Source organism: Melanotaenia boesemani, chromosome 14 (assembly GCF_017639745.1).
Source record: "Melanotaenia boesemani isolate fMelBoe1 chromosome 14, fMelBoe1.pri, whole genome shotgun sequence".
NCBI lineage: Eukaryota > Metazoa > Chordata > Actinopteri > Atheriniformes > Melanotaeniidae > Melanotaenia > Melanotaenia boesemani.
The window spans coordinates 31782316-31799375 of NC_055695.1; the positions used below are offsets into that span (position 1 = coordinate 31782316).

The following is a 17060-nucleotide window of genomic DNA, read 5'->3' on the forward strand; positions in this document are numbered from 1 at the left end:
ATTTATTAGCCCTAACAAATTTAGCAGGCACCTGTTGGGAAAACATCAAAAATTTGAACCAATTATAAGCAACAAATGCAGCCAAAGATGAAAGAACACAAAAATTGTTGCATTCCTCCCTTCTTCCAAATACAGACATAAATCAGGGGGCTTTGAAGAAAGGGATGACAAGGCCAATTCCCAAAGGAACATAGGAGCCACTGTGTAAAGCGAGACAGCTGGGAGAGAACAAGCATGTGTGCATATGACTAAAGACTTTACTGGCTGTGTTACCTTTGAATGTCTTTACTGATGGGTGCTGACATGTGCTGTCTGGACCCATAATATCAAGACCAAAGACGCTGTCAGCACAGTCACGAAACAAGAAGTGGCTTAAAGCAGAGGCGAATGGATAAAACCAGCCGAGAACTACAAGCTGACACAGGATCAGTTAACCACACCAGTACAACACGGTGGATGTGGAGACCTCAGTAGAAACATAACACTACAAACACACTTAAGAAAGATAAATATTCATCGTTTCTGGTTTGGAGCATCCAAATTACGTAAGAGAGATCGATAGTAATGAGGTACATTTACAGTTCACCATTAGGTCTCTCATAAAAAAAACAAAACAAACTGACATAAAAAATAAAAAAACACTGCCCATCTTGACAGTTATCAAATTTTATTAGACACATCTCATTTCTAAAGTACTGAACGAACTTCCACCCCCACCATAAAGCATCTATCATCATAAAAAACATAGCTGGATCTCCGGGACAACAAGTGGGTACTGTGATATTCCCAAACAAAAACCTAAATTCAGTGAAATCATCAGAGGCGCCTAATCCTGGAAAAAATTACCAGGAATCATCAGGGAAAGCAATAATTATTCAAAACTCAAAAATAGTTTTAAGTTACCAACAATGTCTCCACCACATGTAACACCAATAATTGTTGTTTTCCTTTTTGTGTTAACTATCATATGTCACTACCCTTGGATCTGTTAACTTTAGAAACATATAAAACAGTTTTAATTAGATACATTTTGATTAGAATAATTAAGCAACCATGTGATGTATAATTTATATGTTATTATCCATGTATTAATATATGTTGCTGTTCCATCTACCTGCCTAAGGACCAAAGATATTAATTAGCCACTGGCTACAATCTATTCACGTGAAAATGTCTATTAATATGCCTGGTCATTGCTCCTAAATAAATTGAAAATTAATATGGTCTCTTCTAGGTCTGTCTCAACACACCAACGTTTCATCTACAAAAACCCAACGTTTAACTTGAGGAAGCATGTTGCAGTAAGCTTTACCTGAATTCCTTTTTTACTGTGGTTAGGTGTGTGCTAGCCTTGATAGGTTGCAGAATCCCAGTCTTAAAAAGAAGCCTCACAGCATGTCAACTCTTTTAGAGTTGGAAACATTTCATTAAATGGTGCACGAGCTAATCAGACCATGATATCAGACCATAATACATTTTCTATTGAGGAATGAATTAGTGTTAGCTACCATAAGCTTGTCAAACCATAATACATTTTCTATGGACAAATGAGTCTGTGTTAACTAACATAAGCTAATCAGACCGCTATACATTTTCTATGGATGAATAAATTAGCTTTAGCTACTTTAGCTAACAACTGACTCAGGCATGTCAGAGGCTGATTAGAAAAACCAACAAATCCATTTTTAGCTGCTTTATCTAAAGTAGCATTGTTAGCATATATATAATAAACATAAGTTTCTGAAATTTGTTCCGCCAAGAACAAGAATGTGGCAACTGCAATGGTTTTGTCACTGTGGCCTCAGATTTAAACAATTAATCAACACAAATCATTGTTTAATTAGGTTAACTTTAGAAAATGGAGCTAAATAGTTGATAATATGTACTATAATTTCTTAATTACCACCTTTGAAGAAAAAGTACCTCAAATTCCTTCCCTGGCTCCCCGCAGGTACCGACAACTTTGAAATGATTTATGGTGTGAAAAAAAATTTTGATTTTGAAGGTAAGGAAGGATTGGCTGGACAGACAATAAGCTCAGTTTTGGGCAGATTTAGTTGAAGGTGGCGATCCTTCATCCATGCAGAGGTATCAGCAAGGCATGCTGATATTCACATTGAGACGGTTGTGTCGTCAGGTGGGAAGGAAAGGAAAAGCTGGGTGTCATCTGCATAGCAGTGGTAGGAGAAACCATGACAGCTAATGACTGCACCACGTTAGGAGGTGTATGGTGAAAAGTGAAGAGGGCCAAGCACCGAGCCCTGTTGTCAGGTGTGATCTGGGCTGACAGCTGACATTTGCACATAATTTTGTAGTTTTGTCTGTCTGCTAAAGCATCATTTATAGAAAATTAACCAGAAAAATCAATCAGTTACTCGGTATTTGAGTAGTCTTTTCACCAAATACGTTTTTAATGTGACTTAAGTGTATCTTTTGAGTGACTACTTTTTACTTTTACTTGAGTAATGTTATTTTGAAATAACCCAAATCTTACTTGAGTACAATTTTTGCCTACTCTACCCACCTCTGATGCTAAATGCTAATGAGTTACAACAACGTCATACGTGTGAATAGTGAGATAGCAGAAGAAGTGCAACCCAGTACAGACTGAGACAAAAAAGCATAATATTCTGATCAATGGGGGGAAAAAAGACTGGAGTTGCTTCTCTGGGAAAAATCTCTCTGAGCAGTCATAGATACCTGAAGAAAAAGAAGCCATGTTATTTGGCAGCAGCTCGGTGGGGGTTCAACAGGAGTCTTAACTTTAAGATTTAGGCCCAGTAGGGGCAGCAGGGACTTGTACCTGGGGGTAATTTATCCTATCCTGTACGATATCAGCCCAGTTTAATTTTTCCTGGATTATCTGGCCAGCAAAAACTCAATAATATCCGACTAGTGGATGTAATGAAGAGTCAATCTGGAAGACAGGCTTTGGAGACAGTTTTTTTTTTTTTTTTTGCAATATCTCATCACTTCCAAGCTGCTTAGTAATGAGCACAAGCTTTAAATATGTCAAGGTATTAATCTTTTTGCCCATTAAACCTCTTGTTCTTACGAAACTTACGAAACAAAAACATCACTACTAAGATTTGCTAACCAGAATCAGCAGGGTGCCATCAACAGAAAGTAAAGTATGAAACAATGCCGGGCCTTTGAGCTCGTCAGCGAGCCCAGTGTGAAGGAGCCAGAGAGGTGAGGAAGGCCAAGGAGTACGACGTTTTCACACACACTGGAAGAGGCCACATTCCTCTGGGCTTCCTCAGCTTTATGATGGGAGGGGAAAGAAAAAGAATGACTTGTCAAATGTCACGCTGCCTCATGTATCAACATGTACAAAGGAGCTGGGAGGACCTCTTTAACTGGACAGCTGACAAACAGAAAGCATGATGAATAACAGGCTGGTCAGAACAGACACCAGACAAATAAACCAGGAAGACTTTAATAATATATGTATTATAAATATAGAATATGTGCACAAAGTTAAAAAAAAAAAAAAAGGTAAAGTCAGGTTAAAGGATACAGATGGACCTTCTTTCAGCCAACTTAACCCCTAAAACCCCAAGCTATTTTAAACTACTTAAGTCTGCCCGTTTTTTTTTTGTTTGTTTTGTTGTTTTTCTGTTTTCCCCTGTAAAACTGCATGTAGTAGCTCAACTCTTAATCCCAGTGAACATCCAGACATTGTGTTTTCAGGAAAGCCTCAGCTGTCAGATTATGAGGCTAAAATGATGTAAAATGAATGAACAGAATTTATTACTTTGTAGAAATAACACACAAATCAACAGTGACCAAGTCTTTTCTCATCTCATCGTTCTCTCAAGTCTTGGCTTTCAGGACAAAAAATATTGTTATTGAAACAAACACACAACAAAAACTATTTCCATGTTTCCACTTTTTCCTCATTTCCAGTTATTCCTGCTACTATTTACCTGCTATCCTCACTAAACCAACTCCACCTCAGCTGCTTTGTGGCGCCACCGTGCATCAGAAACGTCTTCTTGGCTTTATTCCAGCCATAGAGGAGCATTATTTTTCTTCTTTTCACACACACATAGAACTTTCTGCTCACTGGTTGATCTTTGGCTGCTCCTGATTGGACGTTACCGTCAATCTAAGCTCTCTGATTGGTGGAAAGTCTGACAGGAAGTGGCTTCATCATCATGTCCAGGTCTAAATAGAGGTCTCTTAGCAACATAGTAGTGATAGTGATGTTTTTATGGTGAAATGTGATAAATAATGCTGTTATCATGGATCATTGTGGATTTACCAGATAGAGTCTCTAAATAAAACTACATTTATAAATGCCTGGAAAACCTCCGTAGATCACCTAAAGGGTAGCTATCCATCACAGTTTACCCCACAAGCCACACACTACCGCTCCTGAGACACTGATGATGATGAAAGCAATGGCGCTTGGGAACGCCAGCGACCTAGTGGAGGTTTAAGGGTTGACATGTTTAAAAGTGTATACCACTGCTGCCATTTGCTCTTTTTATTTCCTCTTTTTTATTTCTTCCTTCTTTTTATTTCCTAATAGATGAAATCTAATTCTGGAAAAACAAATGGAAAAAGATGCGTGCATTTCCAACCATGTGTCTTTGTTATCTGCAGCGAGTAAGAGGGAATTATTGCCATTTTTTGGACAAGCACTCGTGTTTTCCGAAAGACTATTCCAAAACCAGGACATGGCCTTGGAGCAGGACTCATCTGGTGGAAGTGGAGTGAGGAAGCTGAGGCCTCAGGAGGGGCTCGTCCGATGAAAGACACCACCTGGATGGCTTTAGGTAGCATCCACTATCAGGACTTTTTTAGTCATGCAACCAAACCATGATAAAGACGGAATCCTGATTCTGAGGGACATCTAAACAAGGAGAGCCCAGTTTTTTAGTTTTTTTTTTTTCTATTTTTCTTGGTTTCTTCAATGAAGTCACTGCACACAACCCTCCTACTTCTACTCTCTCTAGTCTTACTGCTGTTTTTTCCTCCTGTTTTTTCCACAGAGCTGTGAAACACAATGGAAAGCATACTATCACCGCAGCTGTCTCCTATTACTGCCTCTGACCAAAATTATTTACACTTCTGCTTACTGGAACTATGGAGGGAGAGAGAAAGGGGGAAGAGGGCGTGATTTGGTTCACTCCTTTGGATTTACGCAAGCATCCTCTTAACAGGAGGATGAAAGATATGACAGACATGAAGTATCTTTTCTACGCAGTGGTACTAGTGTGTGTGTGTTGGTGCATTCAACAGAGTGACTAAGCAAGTAGGAGTGAGTTAATCAAAGTAAATAGTCCACAATTCAATTTACACACTGCCATTAATTAAAGTAGTAATGTCGGGTTTCAGTTAGCAACAGCTCTGAGCAGACTGGGCCAGAGCGAGTGCCTCCTCCTTGACAGCATTGTTAAGATAAAGCCTTTCACCATGGGGGAGAGCAGACCTGTAATTAGACTCAGTCAGGACTCCCGTTGCTATGTAAACATCCCGACCGCTATGCCTAGCAGCGCACTGCCTCTGTGCTGCACTGCTCCAGCTCCTCAGCATGAATCACGGGGCAACATCTGGTTTAGCGTGCTGGAAAGGACTTTGTCGGTTTGGCACGTTGTGCATGTGCAGAGTGTGTCGATTTGGACCAGACGACCCACGCCTGCCTCCATCCTCTCTCTCCTCCCCCTGACATCCCAACGCCTCTCATATTACAGCGGTTGCACAATGCATTCTGGCAGTCCTGACTCTTGCTGACCCATAGAAAGCATTGTGGATAGAGAGACAACCTTCGGCTCAAAATGGGGAAGGAAAAAAAATTTTACAATCTCTTCTGGCATGGAGGTGACACTTGTCTGCCAGTAGTACACAAAAATGCAGACAGAAAGGACTGGTTTACTTTACTGGAAAGCTGAAAGTTGAGTCTGAATTCTTCATATAATTTATGTGATAGCCTGCACTGAACAAATCAGCATTAACAATGTAGTCGTTTATCACATCTCCCTGTGTGTAAACTTTTTTTTTTTTTTTTTTACAGTAAGCCACCATCATCCTCCTGGAGCTGTCTTTGGCAAGTGCCTTAAATTAATATCTGGCTTGGCTCCCCAAAAACTTAGCTCAAATGTCCAATATATCCCCACCCAAAATTATAGTCATAGCGAGCTAAAGAGAGGCAACCACAAAATGGTAACTCTGTGAAAAAAAAGCTAAAGACAGCAAAAATGCAAAGAATTGAAATATAGATGTCAAGGTGCACAACGTCTGACTTTTTAGAGTTACGAGAGGCTCAGATCCTGGGTTGCATTACGCTGAGAGAGGACTCATTGCAGACTAATCTAAACATTACATAAGAGCTCTCCTGACTTGTTTAAAAGCAGATGTGAGTGTTTACACAGATGCTGCAAGTTAATAAATCTATCATTAAAGGAAAGAGAGAAGCTGAGTCTGATGTGATGGTGATATGATACATTAACAAAAGGTTAACTTTGCCAGAAATTGATAAAAAGTTTTTTCAACCATGTTATGAACAAAAATAACTTAATATAGCTTATAATTTACAACCACAATTTAAATGATTTGCAAACCTCATAAAAAAGATTTCATTAACAGAAAAAGAGACGTGGGCTCACTTTGCTTCTGATGGCAGCTACATGTCTCAAAAATGTTGGGAGGGGCCACAAACGGCTGGAAAAGTAAAAGAAACTGTTGGAAGAACAAGTTGCTACCAGTGAAGTAAATAATCAACAGGTCAATACCAAGACTGGGTATAAAAAGAACACCTTAAAGAGGCAGAGTCTCTCAGCAGTAAAGATGAGCTTAACTTTAATCATATTTAATCATCTACAGGCCATAACACTGTCAAAAGACTGACAAACTGAAGGAATCTCTGTGTACTTGGGACACGGTTAAAAATAAGACTGGATGCTGGTGATCTCAGGCAGCACTGCATTTAAAGCAGACATGATTCTCTACTGGAAATCACTGCATGGACTCAGGAAAACTTCCAGAAACCACTGTCTGTGAACACAGTTCACCCTGAATCCACAAATACAGGTTAAAGCTCCATCATGCAAAGAAGCAGCCAGATGTGAACAGGATCCAGAACCTCTGGGGCAAAATGGTCATTGAAAAAGTTGCTCTGTATTCAGATAAATGGAAATGATTACTTTATTTGGAAATCATGGACACTGTGTCCTCCTGTAGTGGTGGGCAGTACACTGGGTCATACGGAAATCTGTTTCTTTGTTATTGAAATAACCTAAACAACGGAGGGAGTTGGAGGGAGGACCTTTTTCACTGCTGCACCACTAAACCAGCAGAGGAGGGCTTAATCCCGAACTGCCCCCTTAACACTAAGGCTGTGTCCGAATGTCCCCCCTACTCCCTGCATAGTGCCCTGTGTAGGGGTCACGCCATTTTGTCGGAGTGTCCGAATGTCCAGAGAGAAAAAAGTAGGGCACTTAAAATTACCCACAATGCATAAATAAAAAGTAGGGAGCATCGATGGTCACTAGATGGTCAATATAGACCACAATGAATTGCGGGCAGAAGCTCAACATGGCGCAAGGAGGCGAAAAAATTTAGCTGTGCGAAATTACCTATAAGCAAACAAAGAATAAAACGTAAGGAATAAAAATAAAAATATTTACAAACAACTTTGGATTGGATTTGGAATGACATCTTGACGCGGGTTGTGGTTGCCGTGGTGACACGGTAGTCACGTGGTTTGCGGCGAGGAAAAAATAGGCAGCTTCGTGTCCGACTCGCCAACAGAATGAGTCACTATTTAGTAGGGATGCACCGATATGAAAATTTTGGCCGATACCGATATCCGATATTAATATTGTTGTTATGGCTGATAACCGATATTTACCGATGTCGATATATATTTTGTTATAAAAGGTTTAAGATTATCAAATTCTGTACAAAGTGAAAATAAGGCAAACATTAGGGGTGTTAGCTTCCCACCATTGTTTGTGAAGTTCTGGATGGCAGTTTTTCGGATGACATATCAAATTTGTGGTGCTGAACGAGTTCACACGGCATCCTCCTCGCATTACTTCGACTTTGCAGATATTGCATACTGCTTTTCGAGTACCTTCTTTCTACACTGTAAAAATTACCACACAGCTGAAATTGCTTCTTGCTTCAGTTACATCCCACAATGCTGTGCTGCATCGCTGTCACATGTCCAAACATGGCTGCATGGCCAAACCTTCCGACACACTTACACAATCAGCAATTATACGGCCCAGTTTTGCTTATCAGACCGATACCGATATGTTAAAAAATGACTAACATCGGCCGATACCGATATTAATGCCGATATATCGTGCATCCCTACTATTTAGTGTGCTATGTAGTGAAGAAGGGGTTAAGGAGTAGGCTGGACATTCGGACACAGCCTAACTCTCCGTTTGAGAGTTCCCACAGAGGCTCCGCCATATTAAGAGCCGTCCCAAACCACGTGGTGTGGAGGGTGAGTGGACCATTCAGCCGTCAAACAGTGAGTCTGCAACTCACTACAAATTTTGCTGTTGGTGCGACAGCGAAATGAAGGAAACAACCTTAACATATGAGTTCCGCATGCGTCCCCCATGTTTGTCACACTGAAAATCACAAAAGCTTCAGGAAGATGAAACGAAACTAGCAAATTTTACTGTTTGTTGATGTTTGATTTGATGTAAGCATAATTAGTGGGATTCAATCATTTGATTAGAAATGTCAAATTGTAATGGCGTTGAAAGACGTGTGGAATCACTTAAAAGTATTTGAAGCCGAGCTGCGTTTCTGGAGTTCAGAAAGTGAAGCTGTAGCAAATTAACCTTTTCAAAAGCAGTTAAAAACTGTTTTGAGAATTTTACTGATTTCCTTTTTAACTACCCCTTTAATTTTTGTCCCCCATTTTATCTTTTATTGGCTGTGACAGTTTTATCTTTTACTGTTTTTAGACACAGCGCTTTGCGACTGTCTGTGAAAAGCACTTAATAAATCAATTTTACTTATTCGCTTAAACTTAATGATACAGAAAATGGAGCCTTATCTGTTCTTTGGAGATGTTTTGGTTTTAAAAGGTTGCACATGGACCAAACAATGATTCAGCTAAAGTTGTCACTGGAGGCGGCAACACGAGCAATCTGCTGCTCCAACTTATCTGCAAACATGCAACTTGCAGATCTGGAAAGGCTTCGTCAATGCTGGGACGCAACACAACCACCACCACCATCAAATCCAAAATGAGCTCATATTTTTCATTAAATAATAAAACGTCTCACTTTCAACATCACACGTTGTCCCATTTCGATTAAAATCTGGTCTGCAGCTGTTCCAGACTGAACTAATTGGTAAACATATAGAACATCAGAAACTTAAGTGAGTAAATCATTATTATTGCTGGCGGTCTCGCTGCTGTGGCGCTCTGGAGGAAAGGGCACTTGGTTGGCTCACTGTAAATATCTGTCCCTTGTGACACAGTATAACAATACATCCCGCCATCTGAGGAAGAATTCAGAGGAAAACTTCATGCAGGACTTCATTGTGTTCAAGATCCTGGCATTGTGGGAGAAATTATGTTTGCTCTACCCAGAGCCCAAACTCTGCACACTGCTTTTGTCTGAGTAAAAGTCAGCTCTCTGGAGTGCCATTCAAATCTCCAGAGAATAGAGAAGAGCTTTTAAAATAATAACCAATGGCGGCAGGGAGACTGAAAGTATGAAAAATACTAACCACCAGTTTTTGGAAGACTTGTTATGTAACATGCCGTCTTCCTGGTAATTACTCCTGTACTCCCGAAGGAAAACAACATGCAGCCTGAAGCTAAAAGATTCCAAAACCATGTGAAAGTAATCTTAGTAAAAAGGACATCATCCAATATGGAAATCAGAAAAGAGAAGCCTGCTTTAGGTTCTCCACATGGTGTATACAAAACTGTAACCAAAGTGTAGGGCTGAGCATTAGACATGGGTCTGTAAGCGTAACATTATGCTCAGGTTACCAAGCATAGAAAACCACAGCAGGATTTGTAGCTAATGTGGCCACTACAGCAGAGACAAGCACTCAAACTGCATCTGGTAGCTGACTCCACAAACATTTACAACTCCACCCACTAGCTGCTAAAGATATGATCACAGCAGCCACCACTCACCAGAAACAAAACATCAACAATACAGACAGCGTTGCTCAAGACGGGATGAAAATCCTAAATATCCTGGCATTTTGGTTAAAGGAAGCATTTTCAGAGCAAGTTTGGTAAACTTCTCCAGCTCCCAAGAACATGAACCCTGACAACCTAATCCTCTCTTCTGGACCTGACTTCTCTAAAATGGCTTTGAATTTGGGATGAGCAATGAGGATCACATGAGTTTGAGTGAAATGACTCAACAACTATGGGAAAGGTTTCCCAACAGCCTGCTGGAGATGCTGATATGCTGGAGCTGGACTTCTAGTTGGTCCCACAGCAACGGCTCAACAATTACTGGGAATATTTTCAGAGAACCTGGAAGATTATTCAGGAACCAACTGGATGAACGTTAAACATCTAAGTGACATAAAACTTGGTACTGAAGTTCACACTCGCAAGAAGATAGAATCTAATGACGAGTGTTTTTATACCATCATCGGCACCTCTTTTATCCACTTTTCAGACCCCCGGGCACCTTTTTTCTCTTTAAGGACAAACCTTGGTTTCGTTATAGAGAAGAGCATCTCCCAATATTCCCCAACATGGACAAGATCCAGTAGTTTTACACGGGTCAGTCCGGTCTATAACTCAGAAGTAGCAGGTCGGCTTTTCCATCGTCAGAACAACAGCTGACAGACGTCTATTATTTAGAGAAAACAGTTTAAACATTTTGCAGTTTCTAACTGAGCGATCATCATACAAGTAAAATCTCGCTGAAATAAAGTACAAACAACGTCTTTAACTGAAGTGAATGTGGTTTTATCGGATGAAGCAGTTATTACACAATCAGGCTTTAATCAGCGCAGAGCAGAGCCTTCTCAGTTCTTTCAGTTCTTAAGTTTTAATTGGACATTTTGAACTCAGACTTTTTCCCCCTCTGGAAACAAAAAGAAAAATAAGTTAAAAAAGAGACTTTTTAATTGACTTTCTCTGAATTAAAATACAGCACATGTGAGCACAGAGGAAAAAACAGATGTGAAGGGATGGAACGGAGCAGATGCTACGTCAGGAATATGCTAATTATGGTACGACCACATCTGGCTACGTTAAACAACTTTCTTAGAAAGTCGGCAAATGATAATTACTTGAAAAAAATAAAAAATGGATAAATAAGAATAATAAATATTAAACATACAATATTTTTAAAAAATACATTTTAGTTTTATAAAAATAAAAACTACCAAAAATTTTTTGTGTGTCTCTGAATAAATTTCCTTATCAATATCTGATCAGCACTTTAATAGTAAAAAAATAGTTTTCACACACACACTCTTAGCGCCCCCCATGTAGCCGCACGGCTCCAACTGGTGGAAACAGCAGAATTTCCAGTTTTGTCTAAAATGGGAAACCAGTTAAATTTGGTGGAGACCAGTAAAAATGTCAAAAATGACTACTTTTCTTCCAAATAAAGTTCTGACATTTAAGAATGAATGCTTTTAAACTGGAATGACAGAGATCAAAATATGTAGTTTTAATGGAAGTCAGTGGGCCGTTCATGAGGGTTCCCAGAGGAAGTATCTGACACTACAAAAACATACTAATGCAATCAGATAAATTTTGCTGCTAATCTTTGACGTATTCAAGACTCTGATCACAACCAGAGACACGCCCCCTAATCTTTATCATTTAAAAAATAATTCATGTGTTGTATTTTTTAATTAATAATCAATAATTAAAGTACATAAACTGGCATTTAAAGGGTGAAAAGTCTCAATATTGTTGAATGCTTGGTGGTTTTGCGCAGGTCTGAAGTTGTTTAAGAGTAAAGCAGTTTATTAAAAAAAAGCAGAAAAGAATATTTAGGTTTATGCATGTACATTTTTGACCACGAGGGTCCCCAGAAGAAGTGTCTCACACTACTTCTACACTAGACAAGGGTCAATAATAGCTGTCCATTGAAGGCAAGCCTGTCTTCTCTATTAAGACTGACAAGAGGTAACAGACGTCTACAAATCATCAACTATAAGAGCTGTTATATTTAAGAATATGAGCATGAAAATGGTCATGCACATCCATCATTTTTCATCAGGCAGATAAGGCTGATACGGTGTGTGACATCATGCAGGGTCTGAGGTTGTTTCACAGTTAGAAGCATCTCGTTCCAGCCACTCTGACAGAAACATGCAGGCCTCCTGGATGTTTTTATTCTCAGATTGAACTTGTCAGCACTTTCCTGAATGTAAATCTCCCTTACTCACGACTCTGACATGCACTGTCTTGAAAGGCATACTGGGAGAAAGAGTGGAAAATCCCATCACATGGGTAAAAATATGATTGCCTGACAACGCAGCGCAGCACGACACAGCCTGGTTCTTTGCTGACATGTGCTTCTTCTGGCTCTGATCAGTTCTGTTATTTGCATGGAAGAAAACAAACATCTTACTCGTATAACAATTAATGTGAGCTAATCTTACCTGCAGACGTCAGACAACACGTTGCAAGAAGCATCAGAGGAATGGGAGATCTTGCAGCCATGTTATTATCCTGCAGCTTCCAGTATGATGAAGGTGGGTGAACTGGCTGTTTTCCCCTCTCTGTAAATGGGTCTACAGGAAGTTACCTTCAAGCTCCAGCTGCAAAGTGAACACAAATATAAGACGTCAACCAGAAGAAGGAGGTTAAATCTGAGCTTGGAACAGCAGTGAGGAACTGGGCTCTGCTTAATTTAAGCTGTGGGAGTGATGGGGAGAGACAAGAGGAACAGGGGTTTGCAGACGAGGGGGTTTATTTGGGGAGGTTAACTGGGGGGTCGTGCTGCTTTAAAAAGGACCACGCCGCACACACCTTTACAAGCCGGTAGCTGTTAGAGTGTTAAGAGTGCAGAGGGGCTGGTGGGTGTAAAAACCACTGGAATATGACACAGATAATTAACACGGTTTCGTTTAGAAAGTGAGGAAACACAGCAGCTCCCCGGCGGGGTCTTGAGTAAACAGCTCAGAAACATAAAATTAATCAGCATAAACCATATTAACTTCAGCAAGCTAACCCTAAACATCACAGCGATTACAAATAAAGCTTTCCAAACGACCGTTTCTCTCAACCGATGATAGAAAACCAGAAGCAACAAGAAACAGCATTTAAGACAAAAACTGCACTTTGTGTGTAAAATGATCAACAGGTCTTTCACATTTAACTGGTTACTGGGGAAGATTTAGAGGTTTTAAAAAGAAAACCAATTCAGATTTACGTTTATTTTTGGACTGAGTTATCTAAGCGAGAAAGTAAATGTATGAAAGTCAGTGATTCATTATCATTGATTAAATGATGGCCAGGCTCTGCAGAACTTAAAGCAGATGTGCTAAAACTCTGTCCCTTTAGGTCAGACTGCACCAGCTGTGCACCAACATCTCGTCCCTCTGGTCAATAAATAGATCACCCTAAATTATTTCATGGCACTTCACATGAAGCAGATGGTCAGATAGCTGAGGTGGATGGAGAGGATGCAAATAACTGATACACTTCATTAACTGTTTTAGACTTCATAAATAATGCAATAAGCATGATGCTAAATTTGAAGCAGGTTTGCTTCATTAAAGTGAGCAGAGGGACCCAAAGAGCCAGTTTTATGTCTGGAAAAAATAAATACAAACAAGAGGCACAGTACAGAGTATTCCACAAGGCTTTTTAGAAGAAAAATATCAGCTAAAAGCCCTGAAAGATTCCTTAAATATAGCAATAAAAAGCTAAATTTGCAACAAATCTTATCCGATAGGCTCTCCGCCCATGCATGATCATGCATTGATTTAGTGTATGTGCATGTAGCTGACGGGCCAAAGGAGAAAGTGTGTGTTTGTGTGTGTGATGAGGAGCAGGGCTGAATCAACGCACCGCATGCCGATAGGGAACAAAAGGGGAATAATACTAATAGCAGGTAAACTGTTGTCTTTTGTACCACAAGTTTTAAAGAAAATTATCCAAATAGTGAAGTAATAGTCTTGTTCTTTACTAATAATTTAGTCTTATTCCGGATTGTTCTTAGGAAAGTCCTGCAGCCACAGCAAAACCATTTTCCTAAAAAGATGTGGTCCACAGAAAAAGTCGTGCAAACCACTTCTCTGAATCCTTCATGGCAGCAAAACTGTAACTGTTACTTACATCAAACGTCTCAAGCTTGTGGTGAAAGTGCTGTAACAGGAATCACCCTGTTCAGAGGCAGCGGCTCAGACGAGAACGAGAGCTGCGTGGAAGAAGCAGATGTGCATCTATGTGACTCGTGGTGAACCATAGAGCGTGCAGGGGAAGTGATGCACGAAGTGCTTCTAGGTGCATCACTCTGCAGAGCTAACAGCCTGCAGAGGACAAAAGGCCTTTCACTGCATTGCTAGGAAGTCATTTTGGAAGATCTTGACAAATATTACACATTAGCTTGACTGTTTGATTTATGCTGCTCCTCCTTGAGCTTCATCTCCTCACTGACTAAACAAAAGTAAGCTGTGTTGCAATAACTACTGAGAGGAAAAGACCCATTTAGAGGAAAAGCACGACAAACAAAAGTTTTCTCTTCTGCTGCCGCTCATATCAGGAGACTTTTTAAGCCTGTTTTGGTTTGAGAGTTTTACTCTGAAGCTCACGGATGCGGTGCTGCTTTTGTTGAGGCAACAACTGAAAATCACCCCATGTGATTTCTTCTCAACCGTGACCATCTTAAGCTGAGGAGCTTTTTCTTCCAAAGAAGATCTGGAAAGTCCATCACGACATGCAGAGCGCTGACTGAACGCACTGCACACCACTGAAACCAAACTACATACTTGTGGTGGCTTCAGTGTTAAAGCCCTGGCTTAGATCTGTGTATTCACTGTAGTTATGTCTCACTAAGACCAGACTGTATTTACCGTGTTCCCCTGATCACAAAGCCACAACACATGAGAATAAAGATGTGTCCATCTAATACAGCATATTGGTTTTTAAGTCATTTGATATTAATACACTTTATAAATCATTATTTAAAAACATTAATTTTAACACCTGAATTTATTTATAGTCTTTCATTCATTCATTTTCTGTACTGCTTAATCCAATTCAGGGTGGAGGGGAAGCTGGAGCCCATCCCAGCATTTAAACAGGTGAGAGACAGGTATACCTGGACAGGTCACCAGCCTGTCACAGGATTTACAATTATATAAAATCTAAATAAATGCAGGGGAAAAAATAATAATATAAGAATAAGTACAATGAGAATGCATAAATACAAATTAATTAATTAATTAATTAATTAATTAATTAAAAAGAGAAAAATAAACTCTTAAAAAGGCCAGAAGTGGTTTGTAGAAAATTTATAAAAGTAATATAAAGTTGTCTAGGTGCCGCAGAAAAATACAATTTCTGGATCTAATTTAAGATATGAATAAATATTTCCCCACCATCAGCTCAGATGATCCCTGCTGCAACAAGTGCTGCAGAGACCTGGACGTCGGTCCTGCTGAGGGTATATTTACAACAACAGGAATGTTCTGGGACAGACCAACATCAGCTGGTAATATTCAGGAACAAATAAACTGGTTCAGTTCTTAAAAAAAATTTTAAAAAAAACGCCTGATGTGTGAAATTAAATGGGATTTTCTGCTCCTGTGTGTGTGCAGGCCAGCTCCAGCTGCACCTCTGGATTACTGATTAAACTAATGATCCTGTCCAAAAAATAAATAAAATAAAATAAAAATCAACTTGAGTTTCGACCTGGAATTAAAACAGAAGACAATAGATATCCCTGGATCAACCACAAGGCAAGAAATTGTTTTCTAGTAGACAAAATTATAAATTCAGTCCAAACGAGTTCCTCAGCTGCGCGTTTAAGCAAACATCAAACTTCTAAACATTCAGAGCTAAAAGTTGTGAGTTTAACTAACAGCCCAAAATATGATGAGTTTGTACCAAAGGGCCGCATCCTGAATCCCTCACCGGCATTTCTCTCTCCATACAGGCATATAAAGACCGTTTTAAGGTTTTATCTTTCATATTGCACCATGTTGTTTCTGTCAGTCACGTTTAACTTCATAGCAGCGCGTGCACATCCTCACATCCTGCCAGCAGCGCCTCACAGGAGAAAGTAGACCCACACTTACTGTAACTGCTGCTCTCTGAACGAGATTCACACTCAGTCTGCCTGTTTCCTTTTTTAAATTTACCCTCTTTTCCATCTAACCAAGGACCAAAACTAGCACCAAGTGTGATGAGCCAGACGTGCTGGGAGATGGCAGGCTGTAGCGCGGGGAGGAAGCTGCATGCCAGCGGACTCATGACACTGATGTTCGGCTTGGTTCGCGCTTAGCTTAGGAAACGGGTTTTTAACATTACTGACAGACGATTTGTGATTTAACAATGTTCGGAATAAACAAGGTGTTTAGAAAAAGTGTAAAGTTAAACGGTCCGAGCGGACGTACCATGCAGTCTTCAGAAAAAGTCCCAGTAAACTTGAGTGAAGTTGAAGTCGCTCCGCTTGATGTAAATATCTAACGTCCCTGTTGTCTCGCTGACACGTGCACACCGTCGCTTTAACGGGGTGAAAGCTACTAAACACAAGGCTGACGTGCTCACAAAAGTGAAGACGAGCGGCCTCCACCCCCACTTAACACCGTTTACTAACGTTTATCTGCCTTTTTTACTGACTGAGGGCTTCAAGGAGGGGCGGGGCTTAGAGGGAGGAGACAAGCTATGCGCGAGAGGGGCTGCTGTGGATCGCCCCGAGGTGGAGCGCGAGCTCCCACCAGGAGAGCCGAAGGAATCTTCTAATGAATTATTCCTACCCACCAACTTATTTTAAGTACTTATGCCAACATGTAAGGCATGTTTCAGCTGTTTCAAGGTGGTGATAACCTTCCTCAGAGGTTTTCTCCATATCAACATGACAGCATCACACAGCTGCTGCAGGTTTGTCGGCTGCATCCATGATGAGAATCTC

At 40.2% G+C, this 17060-nt stretch overlaps 1 protein-coding gene across 2 annotated transcripts in view; it reads right to left on the minus strand.

Annotated features, from left to right (window-relative positions):
- Positions 1–16769, minus strand: part of tgfbr3 (transforming growth factor, beta receptor III) — an 89570-nt gene extending 72801 nt beyond the window's left edge. For both annotated transcript variants that reach the window (XM_042005599.1, XM_042005598.1), the window contains exons 1-2: positions 16543–16769; positions 12580–12738 (exon numbers count right to left, since the gene is read on the minus strand). In XM_042005599.1, the coding sequence (XP_041861533.1) occupies positions 12580–12640 (61 nt within the window). In that variant the 5' untranslated portion in view covers positions 12641–12738; positions 16543–16769. The remainder of the gene's footprint in view (positions 1–12579; positions 12739–16542) is intronic.
- Between the last annotated feature and the right edge of the window lie 291 nt (positions 16770–17060).